Source organism: Chanos chanos, chromosome 10 (assembly GCF_902362185.1).
Source record: "Chanos chanos chromosome 10, fChaCha1.1, whole genome shotgun sequence".
Taxonomy (NCBI): Eukaryota; Metazoa; Chordata; class Actinopteri; order Gonorynchiformes; family Chanidae; genus Chanos; species Chanos chanos.
The window spans coordinates 39,472,887-39,495,324 of record NC_044504.1 but is presented as its reverse complement, the minus strand read 5'-3'; the positions used below and the strand labels follow the sequence as shown (position 1 = coordinate 39,495,324).

At 44.6% G+C, this 22,438-nt stretch overlaps 1 protein-coding gene across 1 annotated transcript; it reads right to left on the bottom strand.

The window, feature by feature from the left end:
- Positions 1-126: 126 nt before the first annotated feature.
- Positions 127-20,765, bottom strand: itga4 (integrin alpha 4). Its single transcript, XM_030785841.1, has 28 exons — positions 20,442-20,765; positions 19,970-20,082; positions 18,912-19,006; positions 18,648-18,771; positions 18,027-18,094; positions 17,812-17,941; positions 16,718-16,803; positions 15,952-16,014; positions 15,718-15,855; positions 15,188-15,296; positions 14,553-14,647; positions 13,580-13,670; positions 13,123-13,168; positions 11,778-11,932; positions 9,037-9,191; positions 7,296-7,448; positions 7,095-7,171; positions 4,312-4,462; positions 4,079-4,177; positions 3,735-3,811; positions 3,072-3,161; positions 2,860-2,947; positions 2,467-2,574; positions 2,197-2,322; positions 1,966-2,091; positions 1,772-1,870; positions 1,281-1,400; positions 127-636 (listed from the first exon to the last, which is right to left on the bottom strand). Exons 1-28 carry the CDS (start codon positions 20,648-20,650, stop codon positions 583-585), a joined length of 3,045 nt encoding a protein of 1,014 aa, XP_030641701.1. The 5' UTR covers positions 20,651-20,765; the 3' UTR covers positions 127-582.
- Positions 20,766-22,438: the final 1,673 nt, after the last annotated feature.

The following is a 22,438-nucleotide window of genomic DNA, read 5'->3' as shown; positions in this document are numbered from 1 at the left end:
GTGTGAGATGTGTCGGGGCCTCTCCTGGGTCTGGAGTGATAGTGGGGTGTACCTCACAGTGAGATGTACACACACACACGCTCGCACGCACGCAAACACACACACACACACACACACACACACACATGTTTGGAAAAACAGTGCAATGCTCTTGTACAGTAAGCAGGCTAGAGCTTCCTGATAGTTGAGCGTTGTAAGGTCAAAGTATTCTGTTCAGTCTCCTGTTCTGCTGGGGAAGTTCGTTCTGAGGGTCACACAGCAGAGCGGCTTAGACCAGCGCAAGACACACACGTTTCTCCACTCCTCCACTGCACGGCTAAAGTGCATGTGGTTTGTCCTGCAGTCAGAGAGGGCCCTAACAAACAGCCTCAGGATGGTCTGAGACGGGTGTCTTTGCTCGCACGTTGTTTTGACATTTCCTTTACTGTTACAGTTCACGTCGTTTTAGCACTCCTCTCCGCCGCTTCCCGTGCAGGCCACTGTCAGAGTCTCCTCTTCCCTCCCTTCCACTCCTCTGCTCTCTGCAGACTTCAGAAATCAGTCCACAGAGTGGCAGGCCACTCAACAATCCGCTCAGGTCTCTTATTTAGGCACATAGTCCCAGCTGTCCTCCTTCTTTCTCTTAAAGAACCCGCACTGTCAGGAAAAGGGAAAAATAATCAGTGTCATGCAGAGACAAGCCAGTTCCATATTCTGTTATATTTATTGCGCACCCTCCTTGTACCTTATTGCTCATTGCGCATACCTCTCTTTTCTATTTTTTTTCTTAGTGAACTCCTTTTATATATTTATAACTCTCTTTTATATTTTCTTTCTTAGTTAACTCCTTATTCTCCTACTCTTATTTTTTTAAATCCCCTGTTTTGCTCTTCTACTCCTTAGTGTCCTACTCTTTATTTATTTAAATCCCTATTGTACTCATTCTTACGACTAGTGTGCTCTTATTGCTGAGTTGACCTGTTTCTCTCTTCTCACACATTTCATTGTACCGTTGACCCTGTGTTAACCTACATATGACAAATAAACTCTTAAACTAACTAGCCTGACGAAACCGCCTTACATTCCACTGAGAGCCACAGTCTGAAAACAGATTGTCACTGAATAATGAACCATTTGTATATTTCATTTCTTGTGTCATTTGTCCACTGTGACTTCTGTAGGTTTCTCTCAGTGATGCACTGCCTCTCATTCAGTTCCACATTCTTCTGTTTGTTTAAACCAAACCTGTGCTCCGCCCTTTTCTCAGACTGTCCAATGAGGAGAGGCTACGGTTCACTCACCTTCCACAGGGCCACGACAATCATGATCAAAATGATGAGGCCCATTAATGAACTCATGACGATGATGAAAATCCCCACGGACGGATGAAGCTCCTTCTTATACTGGGCCTCTAAGATGAACTGAAACATCACGCAGAGAAAGGTTAGGAAAATCAGCACGGCCGTCTCTGACTGATCGTCAAAGACAACGCGCTACCTCCTGTGTGTATTTGCTTTCAGTGGTGTAAAAAATGTGTATTGCTGGTGAAACTGGAGAGAGAAGCTGGATTTGTGGCTGTTAAATGAATGAACAGTGCAGTGCTGGTGAAACTGGAGAGAGAAGCTGGATTTGTGGCTGTTAAATGGACAGTGCAGTGCTGGTGAAACTGGAGAGAGAAGCTGGATTTGTGGCTGTTAAATGAATGAACAGTGCAGTGCTGGTGAAACTGGAGAGAGAAGCTGGATTTGTGGCTGTTAAATGGACAGTGCAGTGCTGGTGACCGGTGACTTACTGTGGCAGACAGGTCCTCCTGGATCAGAACGGTGTGCGAGTCATTCTTGGGGCTTGTGATGGATATATAACTCTCCAGCAACATGGTGTCATGTCTCCCCTGAAAGACAGCAATGTGAAAGTGAATCATCATTCTGAAATTCATCACCATGGTAACAACGCCGTTACAGAGGATGTGGGCAGAGCGTCTCTCACCCGAAATCTCCAGAGAGCGGCCGGGTTTAGCTCCACCTCCACGTGAACCGTAACCTCTTTCCCAGAGTCCAAATTCCCAAAGCTGCACTCCATCACTGCGCAGAAACGGTTTTCACGGTCACAGTACTGCGCGACAAGCAGGACAGGGTTAAGAGAGGTCACACTGTTTCAAACAGGAAACTGTTTAGGGTCATGATCAGGAGAAATGATAAACTGAGCACAGGCTGTTACCATAATGCGCTTGGTGCTTTTTGAAACGAAAAAGAAAAGTTCATCCATGAAGGAAAATTCTGTGCCATGACATTCCTCATCGGGCAACTCTGTGTGGTTTTTCATGTTACAATGTCCGTGAGTTGACTGAAACATAAATTCATATGTATAAAATACATACACCAAAATAGGACTGCTGCTACTGAAGTATTTAATATATTTTTTCATGTTGAGAAATGTAGATAAAAAGGTCAGTTCAGTGACAGGTGATGCTGTGTGACAGAGGCTGACCTGCACATTTGTGACTTCGAGGAAGACGGTTTGGGACGGTACCAAGACATGAGGAAAGCGAATCTCTGCCTTAGCATTCAGAGCTTTACTTGGCCCAATATTCATGACCTGTAAGCCCATGAAACATACGACATATGAGCACGTCCAAAACATACAACACATAAACACGTCCAAAACATACAGCACATAAACACGTCCAAAACATACACACGTCCAAAACATACAGCACATAAACATGTCCAAAACATACAACACATAAACATGTTCAAAGATTGAAACTGATGTGGGTGAGTGTAGTCTTTTACCTGATATGTATAATTCAACTTTTACATTGTAATTCAACTTTTACCTTATATGTGTAATTCAACTTTTACATTATACTTCAACTTTTACCTTATATGTAAAATTCAGCTTTTCGGGGTGACAGTCGACTAGGGCGGGCTCTGGTTCTCCAAACATAAATGTTGATGGAGTGGTAAATCTGGATGATTAAAAAAAACAAAAACAAGCCGAACAGAGATGGCAGAGGAGAGTAAGGTTCGCTACATCAAACACATTGGCCCAGATGAAATGATTTTTGAAGGGGTGTGTGTTTGGTGCCTTACCCGTGAACACTCAGCCCAACACCGTATTTGAGGGGCATCGTCAGAGAGAGCACATTGTCATAGAGCAGGTCCTCATTCTCATAATTCTCTCTGTGGAAAAAATGAACCCATAATACAGACAATGAAGCAAAAAATGTCTCATTAAAACAGTTATAGCCAATAATGAAGCAAAAGCCAATGAATAGTCAAATCAAAAGGCAATGTACAACCCTGAACACCAAACAAGTTAATGACCATCATGAATTTCACCCTGAGCCTGTTTAAACTCGGTGCAGATCTGCAGTAATTACTGAGAATGACAGAAAACGTAATATAGGGCATCAGCACCGCATGACATTGATCTAATTCTTCTACCAACAATGAAAACACAGATGTGATGTTAGTCATGTAAGAGTGATACACATATTCATACATATACACACATATTCACATATCCCGACACATACACACATATTCATACACATACACACATAGTCATACATATATAAACATATTCATACACATATTCATTTGGATTACAGTGAGCTGAAAGGGCTATGTCTTAACCTGTATATGATCATACATTTCAACGTCACTTTTGAAAATAGTTCATTACTTCATCTCCTGCATGACATGACAAGACACCATGAAACACGAGAGCAGAGAGTGAGAGCTGCTCGCTACCTTGTAGCATTAATGCTAATGCTAATGTCCCCCGCACTGCTGCTCTGGTCCACATCCAATAAAAAGCTTACGTTAACCTGAGAGAAACAGAACAGTTTAGACCAGTTCAAAATGTTAACCTGGAGAGACAGACCAGTGTAGACCAGTTTAGACCAGCTTAAACTAGTTTAAAATGTGACAGTCAATGTTAACCTGAGAGAGACAGACCAGTTTAAAATGTAACAGTCAATAACCTACATGTGCTACTGAGTCTGCTAAATGTCAGTAGAGAAGCGAGGAGAAGAGAGGAGAGGAGAGGAGAGGAGAGGAGAGGAGAAGAGAGGAGAGGAGAGGAGAGGACTTGCCTTTGACAGAGAGGCGATATATAAATTGCCCACACTGCAGTCTACTTCAGTGGTCATGTCATTTTCCTCAGTTACTTCACAGCTGACATATTTCTCCTCCTGAATTCACAGCACACAGTTCATGACATTTTATATATGTGTTTACAGTATGTGTGCGCGTCTCTTACGACGCATTGTCCATACAGACAAAGAAGGCTTGACAGGTTAGAGTGTGTGGGCAGGACGCTTCTTACGGCATCTAAGACTTTAATGAAGTGCAGGTTGTTTGGGAAGCGCAGATGAAGTTTGGGCAGAAAGGCATCGTCTCCTGCGTTAACCAGAGTCGTGTTCAACATGATGGTCTTTCCACTCCCCAGAGCAAAATATTTCATGTTCCCATGAGACCTGGAAAATTCAAAACAAAAACAAATAAACCTCATGACACTGATCTTTCGTTTAGGTCTAGTAACAGAATTCTGTAAAGACATTTCAGCATTTGTCTGTTTGACCTGTGAGAAATGTCACTAGGCCTTTGGCCAGTAACCTCACACTTTTGAGGGAGATGTTGCATAGTCTCCACTGTTGGTTTTTTGCATTTTCACATTTGCATGTTTTAGAAACTGTCGCTATGCTAAAAATAAAACTTGTTTTGTTTTTCTTTTTTAATTTAAACACTTGTGAGAAACACTCACTCTGGTGTTACCACTGCTCTTGTAATGAGCGACTGTCTCTCTCACACACACACACAGATGCACGCACACACACAGACACGCACACTCACACACAGATGCACACACACAGATACGCACACCCTACTAATAATCAGAACATGCACTATTACAGTGGATTAGGACTAAAAGTGGACGGAGAAAAGATCATAATTGTAAACCAAGAGTAAACAAATGATGAGGTGAACTTAAGACATGCATGAGGTATCTGGGTTATGTGTGGAAACAGGGCCCTATTCCACCTAAGACAACCATCAATAAAATTACTTATCTGCCAGAGTTACTTTCAAAAACTTTTTCATAAACATGACTTCAATGACTTCAACTTCTAACTTCCTGTTCTCTCGAACACTCTTGTACTGAGCAATGTCTGTGGTGTTTCCGGTACGAGAAACACCTCTCACAGTTAAAAATAATAATAATAATAAAAAAAAAGGCTCCCAGCTGTGGATGTGAAAACTCTCCTCACGCAGCTATGAATGACTTTCTCCACGCCCTCTATTCTGACTCCACAGGCACAGCGTTAAGAACACAACCATTTCACCGCATCTGCTGAACAGCCATCAATTTAACACAGTGCAGCAGTAATATAATGATTAACTATAATAATTAAAGATGTCCCGATCCGATCTCAAAGATCGGTATCTGGGCCGATCAAGGCATTTTTAACTGATCAGTATCGGCTTTACGGGCGGCCAGGGTCCTTTCTGTGTGGAGTTTGCATGTTCTCCCCGTGTCTGCGTGGGTTTCCTCCGAGAGATCCGGTTTCCTCCCACAGTCCAAAGACATGCAGGTTATGTGAATTGGAGACACTAAATTGCCCCTAGGTATGAATGTGTTTGTCTGTGTGTCTGCCCTGCGATGGACTGGCGACCTGTCCAGGGTGTTTCCCTGCCTTTCGCCCTATGAGCGCTGGCAGTGTGGAAATATTTTAAATTGGGAAAGGAAAGCAGTCCAGCAGCCACTTGTAATGTTTGTAATGGGAGCATTTCGCGAGGCGGTAGGAGCTGCGTTCCACTTTGATACGGCACCTAAAAAATACATTCAACGGAATACAGCGAGTTCACTCAGGTAACTCAGACAAAGGCTGCTCCGAAGCAACACACGTTGGAGGATATACATTTAAAGGGAGAGAAATTTCCTCCAGACAGCGACAAGACCAAAAAGATTACCGAGAAGGTGGGCTAATTGAATTACTCGCTGTGGATGACCAGCCCATAGCTGTGGTAGCGAATACAGAAGTGCTTTCAAATTCGGCAAACCGAGTCGACGTCGGCGAATGGGTTTTCTTTTAAATTTTAAATTTGAACGTTTTTTAGGTCAGCATACTCCGACGACATTAATCCTCAAGGCTAACAACATCCAAGGTATCATTTCAAAATTGCACCTAACGCTTTAGCTGTATGTGATGTATGCAAGTTAGCCTGAACGAACGACCACAGAGAGCGATACAGTCGCTTAACTAACGCTAAGGATTGATAACAATACAGAAAAGAAGCTTTCAGATAGAGTATCAACGAAACTGACAGACAAGTTAACCACTTGAATTACTATAAGAAGATTAAATAAAATCGAACACTTACGTATATTTTCTGGTATAACTCCCATCTGGGCACACATCTCCCTTAGTCCAGCGTACATGTTTATTCTCCGAGAACGAGGCCTACCTCCCCAGACCGTTTGTGTGTGTTCACAAATGTTCGCAGTGAACTAGCAGCAAATCGAAAAATTGTTTGAAAATGTTCGCGAATGTTTGCCTTTCTTTGCTAATTGAGCGCACCTCAGGTTTTCGTCGTCTTTTCTTGGAGCTGTTGGAGCTACGGTACGTTCTACCCTCTCGACACTACATTTCAGACACTGCCCTACCGGAGCTTTACAACAAGGTTTAGTTTTGTAAAATTAAAAAAAATGAATAATAATAATAATAATGAACAGTTAAGGCAGTTTTTTCTTAATGCGTTGCTATTCCATTGTCAAGCATATACATTGAGTTGATTTTAATACCTTTAATGTTCTTGAAATGTGCACTGTGCAACTGTAGTATATAATACATATTTCTTAGATATCTAGGAAAATACAAGTATCGGATCGGGACTCGGTATCGGCAGATACTCAATATTAAATGACTCGGATCGGGACATCCATAATAATAAAAAAAAATATCAATCCATTAGTATTAATAATAGTAGTAAGGTAGAGGATTCATCCATAAGTAATCCATATGAAGTGGGATAAAGACAGGGTATGAAACTGTGTAAATGAAACTTGGACTCTCAGAGGAGACTGACTCTGGGACCATGTTTACTCACCATGGTAACACCAACACTGCAGACACTTGCAAGTTAGTCGAACAGTTTTCCCATGCACAATACCGAGCAAAGACAGTCTGTCGGACATTAAAAATACATCACATTTAAATACTCATGGTGCAAATATTATTACAACAAATCAAAAGCATGCAGTGAACTCCACTCTGAATAAGCACCATGGGAAGACTGATAAAGACCCACCGTATTGGTGACGAGGGTGCTGTGTCCGTCTCTCTGCTGCAGGACAGGTGTGAGGGGGCGGAGGGCCTTGGTGCCAGTTCTGGCCACGCTGTGGTCGCCCAGCTCATACTGCACCCCAAAACGTATGGGGGTGAAGAGATTTCGGACATCTCTCTGCTCAGAGAGGGAGCAGAGAGTTACACAAAGTGCCGTGACAATTACTCTGTGTGTGTATAAGAATAAATAAATAAGTGTGTGTGTATAAGATTAAATAAATAAATGTGTGTGTGTATAACAATAAATAAGTAAATAAATACATTTTTTTTTTCTTTGTACATTGCTCTGTGGCAGGTGGGGGCCTGTGTTATTAGTCTCAGCAGGTGGGGCCTCTTGCAGGCTCTCTCTTGAGTCCAGCCTGGCTGCTAAGCTGCTGTGTGACCCAGACCATGGCAGGTTCTGTCAGTGACCCAGTGATACAGCTGAACATGGGTCAGCGCAGCACTGCCACCCTGCACCTCAGCCCAGCAGCATACACTCAGCCCAGCACAGTGTCACCAGTCAAAGTCACAGCTGGGACAGGCTCACTTTGCTCAAGCGGGGACACAAGAACAAAAGTGTGCTAGTGCACACATGCACACAGACACACACCCACTTTGTAGGCATGCACCTTGTGTTCTGATACCAGTGCAGTCACTCTTTGGTCTGATGTACTCATGCGTAAACATACAAAAACAGCGATGGCCGTGACAAGGAGTGGTTCAGTGATAGTGACTGGAAACCGTGGGCAAGCAGCCTAAATGTGACGGTAAAAAAAAAAATCAAACAACCCACAGAGCTGTAAATTAGACTAATCCAATAAACCACAGAGAAACACCCCTTGATGCAAGAGGCATGGGTGAGTCTAACACAATCCCCTCCCTCTGCCATTAAATCATGAGCTTACAGGAAAGGGTCTTCATGCTTTGGAAACCTGTCTACTGTATTGATAAGAAATATAATAACCACAAAAATAGACAGCTACATGTGTGTTCTGTGTGCATGGAGTGGGTGTGATGACAAACAGAGGACAACATAAAACAGCACGCAGAGCAACGAGCCTCAAGCCTTGAATGTTTCTGACACCTCACTAAAAACTCTCCACAAGGTCTCCGCCACATCTGCTCTGCATTACATTCATTATTCCAATTAAGCCATTAATTAAGCACTAAAAATACATCAAATGTACAGGCGCCATGTTGGGACCTCCTCTGACAGGCAGTCACACTTGTTTACATCCACTGAGTCCAGCACTAGCCATTAATAATGGTCCAGGCAAAGAAGGAGACCCATTAATTACTGTGTAAAACATGAAGCTGATCAGATGGCCCTGGTTACAGAGAGAGACTGGGGCTAGAGTCCAGAGGGGCCCCACTAAACACCTGCAGCATTAACTCATACAGCTATTTATTATCATTTCACCCTCAGCGGCCACACTCCAGAACAGTCATCCACCAGCCCGAGCTGCTCTCCAATCAGCATCTTTCTCCTCAGTCCCACTGGGTCAGGGAAACTGACCCCAGATCAGTTCATAGATATGTGAATTAGATGTGCTAGGTCAAACAGCTCTGAGCATGAATTCAGCCTCAGTGTTCTCATTATGAACCATGTATTTACTGCAGTATTGTTAATTGTCCATCTAGATTTCATGTGCAAGGTAGAAACCATGTATGGAATTTCACACTGTTCCAGAGTCAGTGCAGCAACAGCAAATACTCTGACTCACCCTCATGAAGGCTTGGTGTGTGGCACAGATGAGTTTTTCGTGCTTTGCTTTGACTCGCCCGGTCGTTACGTTGGATGTTCCATTTCCACTGAAGTAGAAGCGGGAGGAGAAGCTCTCTTTGCTTTGGACGTCTGCTGTCAGGTTGTACCGCAGCTCTGCATGCAAAAGGAAGTTAAAGTTTTTCTATGCCTGATTTTTCCCCTTTTTTATTAGAGACGTACAGAGTGAATTCTCAGGAGAACTAAATTTGACTGACAGAATGATTTGATGGGACATGAAAAACCACAGAGGAAACCACATTTGGGGAACCCAGTAAAGTACTGAATCAGTCAGTACCCGCGCTCAACGACGTTTCCACAGTTTAACTGACAACACCGTGATATCTGTTAAGACAGCTGCTGTCACACCCCCTGTCTCTTCTAACGGACAGAAGAGAGAGAAGATGCAGTGAGGAGATAAAGCCATAGGTCTGTGGACTTCCACATGCCCCACTGCTCCCCCCGGTCTCGCTCGAGAGTGACAGGACAAACACAATGACCCCTTCACTGACAACCATCAACACCAAGCTTTTCAAAGAAGACAAAGTTTACCTCTGGATCTTTAGTAAAAAAAATTTTTTTTTTTGTTTTTTGTATTTGATTCACACATGGAAAATATTCATTATGAATATGACTAAGGTATTATTGGTAAATTATCATTTCTGCCTTCAAGAGAATCTGAACCAGCTGAATTTTCACACCTCAGTGACCTCCTCTACCACCTCATCGACACACCTCAGTGACCTCCTCTACCACTCCATCTACACACCTCAGTGACCTCCTCTACCACTCCATCGACACACCTCAGTGACCTCCTATACCACTCCATCGACACACCTCAGTGACCTCCTCTACCACTCCAACTACACACCTCAGTGACCTCCTCTACCACTCCATAGACACACCTCAGTGACCTCCTCTACCACTCCATCTACACACCTCAGTGACCTCCTCTACCACCTCATCGACACACCTCAGCGACCTCCTCTACCACTCCATCTACACACCTCAGTGACCTCCTCTACCACTCCATAGACACACCTCAGTGACCTCCTCTACCACTCCATCTACACACCTCAGTGACCTCCTCTACCACTCCAACTACACACCTCAGTGACCTCCTCTACCACTCCATCTACACACCTCAGTGACCTCCTCTACCACTCCAACTACACACCTCAGTGACCTCCTCTACCACTCCATAGACACACCTCAGTGACCTCCTCTACCACTCCAACTACACACCTCAGTGACCTCCTCTACCACTCCAACTACACACCTCAGTGACCTCCTCTACCACTCCATCTACACACCTCAGTGACCTCCTCTACCACTCCATCGACACACCTCAGTGACCTCCTCTACCACTCCATAGACACACCTCAGTGACCTCCTCTACCACTCCATCTACACACCTCAGTGACCTCCTCTACCACTCCATAGACACACCTCAGTGACCTCCTCTACCACTCCATCGACACACCTCAGTGACCTCCTCTACCACTCCATAGACACACCTCAGTGACCTCCTCTACCACTCCATCTACACACCTCAGTGACCTCCTCTACCACTCCAACTACACACCTCAGTGACCTCCTCTACCACTCCATCGACACACCTCAGTGACCTCCTCTACCACTCCATAGACACACCTCAGTGACCTCCTCTACCACTCCATCTACACACCTCAGTGACCTCCTCTACCACTCCATCGACACACCTCAGTGACCTCCTCTACCACTCCATCTACACACCTCAGTGACCTCCTCTACCACTCCATCGACACACCTCAGTGACCTCCTCTACCACTCCAACTACACACCTCAGTGACCTCCTCTACCACTCCATCGACACACCTCAGTGACCTCCTCTACCACTCCAACTACACACCTCAGTGACCTCCTCTACCACTCCATCGACACACCTCAGTGACCTCCTCTACCACTCCATCTACACACCTCAGTGACCTCCTCTACCACTCCATCTACACACCTCAGTGACCTCCTCTACCACTCCATCTACACACCTCAGTGACCTCCTCTACCACTCCATCGACACACCTCAGTGACCTCCTCTACCACTCCATCGACACACCTCAGTGACCTCCTCTACCACTCCAACTACACACCTCAGTGACCTCCTCTACCACTCCATCGACACACCTCAGTGACCTCCTCTACCACTCCATCTACACACCTCAGTGACCTCCTCTACCACTCCATCGACACACCTCAGTGACCTCCTCTACCACTCCATCTACACACCTCAGTGACCTCCTCTACCACTCCATCGACACACCTCAGTGACCTCCTCTACCACTCCATCTACACACCTCAGTGACCTCCTCTACCACTCCAACTACACACCTCAGTGACCTCCTCTACCACTCCATCGACACACCTCAGTGACCTCCTCTACCACTCCATCTACACACCTCAGTGACCTCCTCTACCACTCCATCGACACACCTCAGTGACCTCCTCTACCACTCCATCTACACACCTCAGTGACCTCCTCTACCACTCCATCGACACACCTCAGTGACCTCCTCTACCACTCCATCGACACCTCAGTGACCTCCTCTACCACCATCTACACACCTCAGTGACCTCCTCTACCACTCCATCTACACGTCTGCTCTCCTTTTTTAAGGTCATTTTCATACAGTATAAAAAAAATCAAAAACAGAGAAGGCTGCTGACCTATGAGTCCTGGGACGTGTTTGCCCTTGACCTTGAAGCACACGGTGACATTGAGGCACACGGTGGGCTGGCCATTTTCTGCACAAAGGGTGATGGAGCGATTCACACTGGGCGGCAGCAACATGTACGCCTCCACCCTCAGCACAGGCCGCGTTCTGATACAGCGAGAAAATTAAACACACTTTAAATATGTCACATCATATAAACATAAACCTACAAAAATCAAATGCACCTTGAACATGTCACATCATGTAAACACATAAATCTACAAAAATCAAACACACCTTAAACATGTCACATAAGTATAAATATAAATCTGCAAAGCCAATAATGTCTCACTGCTCTAGCAGTGAGTCTGTAGCAGACATATTAGTAACACAATCTGTTCCACTGCTACAATGTCTCAGTAGCAGCACATCTGTATCTGTGTGTCTGTATCTGTGTGTCTGTAGCAGTGTGTCTGTAGCAGTGTGTGTCTCTGTAGCAGTTCATCTGTAGTTGCATGGGTGTCTCTAGCAGTGTGTGTGTCTGTAGCAGTGTGTCATCTGTAGCAGTGTGTCTGTGTCTGTAGCAGTGTGTCTGTAGCTGCGTGTGTGTCTGTAGCTGCGTGTGTGTCTGTAGCAGTGTGTGTGTAGCTGCGTGTGTGTCTGTAGCAGGGTGTCTGTAGCTGCGTGTGTGTCTGTAGCAGTGTGTCTGTAGCTGCGTGTGTGTAGCTGCGTGTGTGTCTGTAGCAGTGTGTGTGTAGCTGCGTGTGTCTGTAGCAGTGTGTGTGTAGCTGCGTGTGTGTCTGTAGCAGTGTGTCTGTAGCTGCGTGTGTGTGTGTAGCTGTGTGTGTGTCTGTAGCTGCGTGTGTGTGTGTAGCAGTGTGTCTGTAGCTGCGTGTGTGTGTGTAGCAGTGTGTCTGTAGCTGCGTGTGTGTCTGTAGCTGCGTGTGTGTCTGTAGCAGTGTGTCTGTAGCTGCGTGTGTGTCTGTAGCAGTGTGTCTGTAGCTGCGTGTGTCTCTGTAGCAGTGTGTCTGTAGCTGCGTGTGTGTCTGTAACTGTGTGTCTGTAGCTGCGTGTGTCTCTGTAGCAGTGTGTCTGTAGCTGCGTGTGTGTCTGTAACTGTGTGTCTGTAGCTGCGTGTGTGTCTGTAGCAGTGTGTCTGTAGCTGTGTGTGTGTCTGTAGCAGTGTGTCTTTAGCTGCGTGTGTGTCTGTAGCTGCGTGTGTAGCTGCGTGTGTGTCTGTAGCAGTGTGTCTGTAGCTGTGTGTGTGTCTGTAGCAGTGTGTCTGTAGCTGTGTGTGTGTCTGAGGCTGTGTATCATACTGGTAAGCTGCTTGTTGTTTTACAGGCAGCAGCTCTTACCGCAGTATAACGGCTGAGTTGGACAGGAAGGCGCCTACAGCCACATCTGCGAGGAGAGACAGGATCATAAACACAGTACTTTTGTTTACCCAAAATTCATCAAACCAACTTCACTTTAAAATTTTTCAACAATTTCCTTCACAGGACACAGCATTCAGTGTCGGTCCTGTCAACTACAAAGGAAAAAAATCACTGTGTAGACCGATTGTTTGATTCTGTTGCATTTTCTAGCTCCCATGTCTTAGTCTACAAGACATCCTGTTTATGTTATTACAGATGCATTGTATAGAAAAACAAAACCCAAAACAATACAATGTCTTTCACTCCCTTTAGGCCCCGAGCGGCTTACACATGTTTTTGCTCAAATTGTCCAGAGCTCATTACATACTGCTCACTTATTAATTCCTGTGAGAAAAAAGGAAAACTTGTCGTTGTGCATAGTGACATGTAGCGTTACCTGGGTAACTGTTGCCATCAACATCAATTCCTCCAGACACAGACTGGCCAAACATCTTGAGGTCATTGCCCAACATGGTCCCAGTTATCCTCTGAGAGAGAGAGAAAGAGAGAGAGAGAGAGAGAGAGAGAGCGGGAGACAGAGCATGTCAGAGAAAACAGAAAAGCCATTCATGTTCCTCATTAGAAGTCAGCTCCATGGGTAGTACATGTAATATGAGTCCTGTACTAAGACAGAAGCAAACAGTGTTCTTCATACTTATCCATTTATATCTCAAGACTCAATTCAGTTCTTCATTCAGTTTGATTCCATAACTGAGAATTCATTCTATTTAACTGCTGGGCTTTAATCATCTCTAAAAGACGGGGGGGGGGGTGGGGGGGGGGGGGGAGCAACAAACTCAGGAAATTGCACCAATTCAGCAGCACGTTTTCTTCTGACCGTCTCCCAACACAGACAAAAAAACAACACAGTATTACAATTGTCACAGCATTGAGAGTCCTAGTAACCCTGACCCTACACTCGCCTCAACACACACACACACACACACAAAACCCTGCCCTAACACACACACACATACACACTCACAAAACCCTGCCCTAACGCGTGCACACACACACACACACTCACAAAACCCTGCCCTAACGCACGCACACACACACACACACACACAAAACCCTGCCCTAACGCACACACACACACACACAAAACCCTGCCCTAACGTGCACACACACACAAAACCCTGCCCTAACGCACGCACACACACACACACACACATACACACACACAAAACCCTGCCCTAACGCACGCACACACACACACACAAAACACTGCCCTAACGCACGCACACACACACACACACACAAAACACTGCCCTAATGCGCGCGCACACACACACAAACACACACACACATACACTAAGACACACACTTCCCTGTCTGCAGTCTCAGCACAAACACCAGCTGGTACATACTTGAGAGAAGGTCTGTGCAATGCCGTTCTTCCTTCCATTGTAGATATATATAGCTCCCACTAGTTCCTCCTCCTGAGGGGCTCCTATAGCAACATCTGAAATAAATTCACAACCAGTATTAAAACACGCACCCAAACCAAACAACAGCACCCCGAAACACACGCCACTTCAAGGCCAATAACTATTACATTCCCAATTACGTTACATGTGGCAGAGAAAGTAACATTTGAACCTGGCTGCGTTAAATCATCAGTGTGTGATAAGTGAAACCTAACAGAGGTTTTTGATAAGCATGGCTGATCAGTAGAGCTTGGTCTCAATGCGGTCTTTTGTTTTAACCAGTGTTACCACAGTCCGTTACCACCGCTGTCTCTGCCGCCCGCTCACACACAGACCCTGCTTCCCATATGAGTCAGAGACAAACACCAGTCAAAGCCTCGTTCACAGCAGCGTGTGCCCTGACAGAGGGAAACTCAGCTGGGCTAGTGTCAAGCCCCACAGAGCTGTAACAGGGTGGACAGACTCACTCACACTGCTCACGCTCTGGGCTGTGTACGCACTGTCAAATCCTCAAGAGGAACTCACTTCTCATTTCACTCCCTTCATGTTGTGAAAAAACTGCAAGAGCTCTTTACCTGGAAATCCATCGTCATCAATATCACCAAGGTTCATTATGGCTTCTCCAAACCGCGCCGCATACAGGTTACTGCCCGTCAATTCAAACTCCGCTTCTTTCATATCTGCCTACATAGAGAGAAGGAAAGGGTGTTATCATCCATCAGCATAACCTTTGGTCTTACAGAAAACTACAGCGCACACACTCTTTCAAATACAAAAAGTCCACACAATAACTTCTTACTGGACAATTTAACGTTCTCTCAAAGCTGAGCTGATAAAACTTCTGTCTGTTCGTTAATGTCTGGGTTATTTGTTAATTCATGGTTGCTGGTTTAGCTCTGATTCCCTGTCTTTACCCAGCTGAACGTGCGTTTTGGAGGCGAGACAGCTGTCATGCTTGTCTTGGTTAATAGAGTGAAAACTGGTCAGATGCTGCAGAATATGGAAATGTTTTTGTGTAAATGCAAAATCAGAGATATGGTAATACTGTATAGCATTATCATACTGGATCGTAAGCTCCGGGTCCAGGGCAGTGTGTTTGACTCACCTCTCCCTGGTTGATATAAACATACACTCGGCCTTCTTCCCTCGCTATGCTATACATGGGAGAGCCCACTAACAGGTCCGACCAGCCGTCAGCATTCAGATCCACAGCGCAGACACTGGCCCCAAAGTAGGAGCCCAGCTACCAGCAGGAACACAGACAAGTTTACATTACCCTGGCGAGACCCTGATAAACCAACTCAAAGTTCAATGCGTACTGTAATGTGAATCTACTCACCATCTTTCCTTTTGTCTCTTTGATGATTTGAAGAGTGTTGCCTTCAACCGTGAATATGTATGCCTAGAAAATAAATAGTACAATATACACTTGGCAAAATGTAAATTTGACACATTCTATACAATGAAAATTTGACACATACTGTAGCAATATATTTTTACTGACTCAGTTATCACTACACTTCTGCATGGCAGAGGTTTGAGAATAACAGCCCACACTGTTGGACTTCACCATAATCATAACCATACAACACATACAACACACAACCATAACCACACAACACATGATCATAACCACACAAAATATGCACAGCAAACTATGAAATTAACAACTTCCTTTTTCGGCACGGATAGAGAAAAAAATCTTTTATTGCGTCAGTCCCTTCTTCTTCCTGTAACTAAAAAAGAAAACAATTATACTAAACTATAATCCCAGACACAGGGAGAGACCTTCATACAAAACTATAATCCCAGACACAGGGAGAGACCTTCATACAAAACTACATCTGACTGTCATCTGTGAGCAGTGAGGCATCACTGACGTATCATCCTCATCCCCAATCCTGAGTGTCATCTGTGAGCAGTGAGGCATCACTGACGTATCATCCTCATCCCCAATCCTGAGTGTCATCTGTGAGCAGTGAGGCATCACTGACGTGCGCCCAGGCCACGCCCTTTCTGACGCAGCACAGACGTGCCTGGCGGTGACTGGCAGGATGATTGGCAGTCAGAGAAGGGGGAGAGTGGTTATCGGTATTGACTCTTACCTTTCCAGTCTGGTCATCCTGGGGTGCCCCGCCCACGATCTCTGTGCTGTGAGGACTGTGGAAGTGGCCAGCGCTAACAGAATAGCCTGACAAATGAAAGAGGTCAAAGCAAACAGTAGAGTCAGCTCCTCATTTCACGTCTACAGCGCCGCACGGCAAAACACTGCAAACACGCACAACACAGCCCACGCACAACACAGCAGCTTGGACAAGCGATAAAAGCCACTAAACAAGGAAAAATAAGGTGTCCAGTCGCAGCAGGGTTCTGAAATTTGTTGTGTGGTTGCAAAACAAATGACACTTTGTTCAGGATGTGTGGATGTGTGTTCTTACAGGAGGCGCTGATGATTAGGATGTCAGTTTAAACCCTGGGCCCCTTTGAAAGTGTGTTCAACATATAATTACAGAAACCATGAGACACAGACACACACCACACACACACACACACACACACACATAAACACACACACACGCACACACACACACACACACACACACACCACACACAGTGCTACTCATAGCACCTGCCTATCAGTTTCCTGTTCTCAGAGCTTAAGTCTGTATCAGCAAAAGCTTACTGTCAAAATGCTCCACAACTGCACTAATTACATACAGTGCGGCTGTGTTGAGAGATTTTTTTTAAGTTGCTTTAATTTTAACTTGGATTTAATTTAACTTTGAATTTTTAAGTACTGATTTAAAGGTTTGTTTAAAGCTGTTTTGTAACCAGAAGAAGAAGAAGAGGAAAAGTGGACACTCCAGAATATGTTTCATAGCAAAAAACCTGTCAGGTCGTCATCCAGATGAATTAAAAAACCTGTCAGGTCGTCATCCAGATGAATTAAAAAACCTGTCAGGTCGTCATCCAGATGAATTAAAAAAAAAACCCAAACTGAACACAACCATCAACAGAAACAAACATTCTCAAGTGTCAATAACACAACCTATTGGAACTGAAATTAATTCAAATTATTCTGCCTTGGTATGCTTTCATTTAAAATACAAATTCTAATTTCAATTACATTTCAGTGAACTTAGAAAAAAAAAAAACTCCTGTTCACCCACCATCCCTGGTGTGAATGCGTGTAACTCACCTAAATAACTGCCGACCTGCACCATGTCTTCATCGTTAATATAGGCCGCCAGAACATTGCTGGATGTGTTATACACCAGAACTGAGCCGGTCCAGTATGTGGTACCAGGCGCTCCCATTATTATCAGGTCCTGCAGTTCAGTGGAGTCATTAATACTGAGTAAATCAGCAGTCATAAAGAACAGACACAGCTCAGAGAGAGCACGTTCTGATTACCTCAGTAAGAAAAGTGGATATTCCAGCTTGACACGAGCCATAACTTTCACCAAATTTCCGCTGATGATCTGAAGGAAAAAAATGCATTAAGAATGAGATCATTTAGTGTGAGGAGCCCAATGCATCTCTGTTCCCGTGGATGACACAGCCCAATGCATCTCTGTTCCCGTGGATGACACAGCCCAATGCATCTCTGTTCCCGTGGATGACACAGACTCGTCAGGTGCTGTTGTGTTGGAGAGCAACACAGCTTTCCCTAATGCCTCTGACTACAACAATCATCAAAGTGCTGTAATGGTTAACACACTAAATTTTGCGTAAGTGTTCATCGTTGAGGAAATTCCTCAGGAAATAAGTTATATCAAAAGGCCGCTTTCAGCGTCTATCATGTCATCATTACACTAAACCTTCTCGTTACTCTCTGTTCTCTACAATGCAAGTGCTTTGTACCCCTAGCCTCACTTCCCCACTTTGTCCACACTACTCTCTGGGTTCAGGACACGTTTCTGTCTCTTAACGTGAAGCTAAGAGAGTCTATGAATAGACTGTTATGTCCTGTGCATTCTGGTAGTGTGCTCCGCTGTGCTGAGATGCCATGGTGCTGTGTTAGAGGATGAGTACCTCTGTAACAGGGGATCAGCTGACTGGACTGAGCCAAATCAGAGTCCAGTCTGAAGCAGACGCCATGGGGCAGCTTGTTCTGGCTCTCAGCGTAATACACGTTCTTCCAGCGATGTCCGCAGGCCTGAAAGTACAACCCACTCAGATTCAAACAGAAACATTTCCATTCGGCCACATAAGAAAATAGCAAAATAATGTACACTCTTTCATCAAAATGAATGAGTCTGAGCACACTTAGTGTGTTCAGGAGACTTAGTTCCATACCAACACACGTCCTTGGCCAGGCTGCCTGGCCAAACTCACACCAAGCCACTGGTTATCATGCTCTGGAGTACAGGTCCTCCCGCACGCCTGCACAGCTGAAACACCAGCAACAGACAGACAGTGTTATCGCAACAAAACACTCCAAAGTCTCCTCTTCACAGCCATTCAGATTACACTACAGTCACTCACTCAGTCCTACAGACAACACACACACACACACACACAGAGTGACCCAATCAGATGACTCCAGCAGTCAGAGTGTGGTATCAGTGTGACATTCTCAGACGCATGCTTTTACTCAAAGTCTTATTCAACCTGTCACATGTATCTGAGAAGGCTCAAAGACAAAGGTTAGAAACACCTCTCCTGTACAGGAGATGGGATCTCTAGCCCTGCGTCTTTTTGGAGCTCAGGGACTGTGTCAGTCAATGTCAAAAGCACTGCACCATAGCCCTGATCTTGCTGACAAAATGTGAACTTATCAGCAAAAGGTGGTTTCCTCCAGCACTTCCTCAGAGACCTGTTCGTCCTGTGTTTATGACTGACACACAAATATTGTTTGTAAAACAATACAAACAATATTTGTAATAATATTAATTGAAAAGGCAATACTGCATGTAACAATTTATAGCAGGAAGATGTTCCCCAGCCCCGCCTCCAGCCGCCCACCCTCAGTTTAACCTAACATGGTTCCAGACCATTGATTTTCTTAGAGGAAACAGGGTCGGGGTTTTCTGTATGTACAAACGTGAACCTTCCATGTTAACCGCCATGACCACATTTAAAGCATATGAAAGTTTATCTGGGTGATATGGCAGGAGGACCAACGATACATATTTTACATTAATCAGTACTGATTGACGGAGACACACATGGCAGTTTTTTTTTTAAATGAAAACACATAAGTTAACCGGCATATCGACAGCAGACAGTCGTTCAACTTTTATTCATTATACAGCGCCCCAGTAGCAAAAAGGCTAATTTACCGAACATGACATGAAAAAAGGACATGTTTATTACCATAATAATAATAATAATAATAATAATAATAATAATACCGAGGTGAAGTCGTTGGCAGGTCCTGTCTGAAATGCTGCATTTATAGATCGCTCCTGTTTTTTTCATTGAGGACTCAGAGACAGAATCATCAACTGGTGCCCCAGCTACCAACCTGAGCAGAATATAGGATATAACTTTTTTTCACTCACAACCCCTCGATACAACATGCCATGTTGAGGGAAAAAAAAGGATTGCTCAACCGTTCCAGTAGTGTCGACATAAAACTGGACTGAAAATGGAATGGACATTATAAAATGAAATAAATTCAGCTGAGACAGACAGCAACAAAAAGCAATTCTCTCTGCATAAGGGTAATTAATTTAGCTCTGACACACGCCAGTAATGACTGCTTATTGCGAGCAACTCTCCAACCCTCATACAACGAGAGCCGTGCAGCGGCGTGTGCCTGTTTAGTGACCTGTATCTATCTCATGAAAGTCTTTTTATGATTGTAAAGTTTCAGTAACTCACCATCTTTCCTGTTTATGTTCATGCAAAAGAACAGAGTATCCGAACAGAGATCCATTAGGTCCACGGAAACTCAAAGAGTTGTCCACATCCAGATTGTATGAGTCACAGAGGCTCAACAAGAAGCACATGTAACCCCAAATTGTCAGGAACTGGTTGAAACTACAGTCAGATCCTCTCGATCGTAGTTTCTCCATAGTTTCACGAGTCATTTTTTTCTCAAGAGAAGGCACTTTAAATGTAGAAAACTGTTAAAATCGCGTTGAAAAAAAAGGTATAAAAAATCGGTGAAGTTTTGCTTCACATCATTAACTTTCCTTGACAGCGTCTGACTCTCTGCGCCCTGTTGCGCTCTACGCGACTGCCTCAGCGCTCACCTCACAACAAACTAAATTTAGTCACGTGAAATCTCTTTAATTTGGTCAACCGCCAGGCACAAGTCTTCTTTCCCGGTCAAGAGATGAACTCAGAAAAGTACATTTTCAGAAGGGTCCTGCCTTCGGAAGCTTGGTTTACCCCTCAGTGTCGGCCCATCCCACAGTTAGGAGTGCCGCCAACAGCACAATTAGTCGGCTCTCATTGAAGGAAACCAGTCTGTGTCATTTCTGGTGTGTATTAAAATCTCTTCGTGATCACAAAGAGCTTCATTCTAAAATGAACACTCATCGACGAACTGACTCCGTTTGGCTGATGGGAAACTTTATGATTTAATACAGCCACCCAAGTGCTCTCCGTTGTCAAAGCTTTTCAATAGTTTATTCTCTATATTTCAGCTAATACCACTGAGCATTAATTAATTTCACCGTAATTTATAGAGGCCTTCAAACTTGCTTTTTGTTGTTTCCTTAGTAGTAAGCCTAAATATGGTTGCGGTTTTCACTTTGTAAACTTCGGGAAACGTAGAAAAGTTCATCGACTTTCTGTGCACCTTCCCATGTCTTTTCTTTATCTCATCGCAAATCCGAGAAACGCGGTACGCGGTTCAGTAACCGCCGAAGAAAATTCAGGAATATGGAATATCTGGACCTTTATCGGTATGAAAAGTGAGGGAAACTGCTACTCATACATACACACACGCACACACACGCATACAAAGTGCGGAGAGCATCGCTGTGCTCTCATTTCTAATAACTACTGTATGTGTGGAATTTCTGAACTTTCTCTCTACTATTCTGAGTGACACGTGTGTGTGTGTGTGTGTGAGAGAGAGAGAAATGAACTCTTGCCTGTTTGTATTGCCACATACAAAAGGTCACAGAGGTTTATTTATTGAAATGGGGACTTATCCTACTCATCTCTCTCTCTGTCTACCCCCCCCCCCCTCTCTCCCTGTCTCCCTCTATCTGTCTGTCCCTCTTTCTTCCACGATAATTCAATACATGGTTGCAAACAATGATCAGCCCAGGCCGTACCATCAGCTCAGTCTTTAGCAGCTAAGATTTCCTTAGTCACCATTATGCATGCAAACAAACAGCACTCTATTCCTGTGCCACTAAAGATACATGGAATTTAAAGCATGTCCAGAGCACTTGTAGTTTCACTCCTAAAGCTGTGGATGAGAGTGTCACTGCACAATAGGGGTTGTATATGTATATATATGTATATATATGGGGTCCAGCAGGTGAGGGAGTAATTGAATTTTAGCTGGGAAATGTGCCGAGCTGGGAAGACTGCTGCTAATTTGCTGGAGTTCATGTGAGGAGAGAATGCAGGAGGAACTGTCAGTCCCAGAACCCACCTGATGTGGACAGAACCCGCCTGATGTGGACAGAACCTGTCTGATGTGGACAGCACCTGCCTGATGTGAACAGAACCTGCCTGATGTGAACAGAACCTGCCTGATGTGGACAGAACCTGTCTGATGTGGACAGAACCCACCTGATGTGGACAGAACCTGCCTGATGTGGACAGAACCTGACTGATGTGGACAGAACCTGACTGATGTGGACAGAACCCACCTGATGTGGACAGAACCTGCCTGATGTGGACAGAACCCGCCT

Coding starts and splice junctions, on each gene's coding strand:
- itga4 (XM_030785841.1), bottom strand. CDS start 20,650: ATGACTCGTGAAACTATGGAGAAACTACGATCGAGAGGATCTGACTGT. Junction 15,297..15,717: donor TTTATATCAACCAGGGAGAG/GTGAGTCAAACA, acceptor CTCTCTATGTAG/GCAGATATGAAAGAAGCGGA. Junction 7,172..7,295: donor GCACCCTCGTCACCAATACG/GTGGGTCTTTAT, acceptor AATGTCCGACAG/ACTGTCTTTGCTCGGTATTG.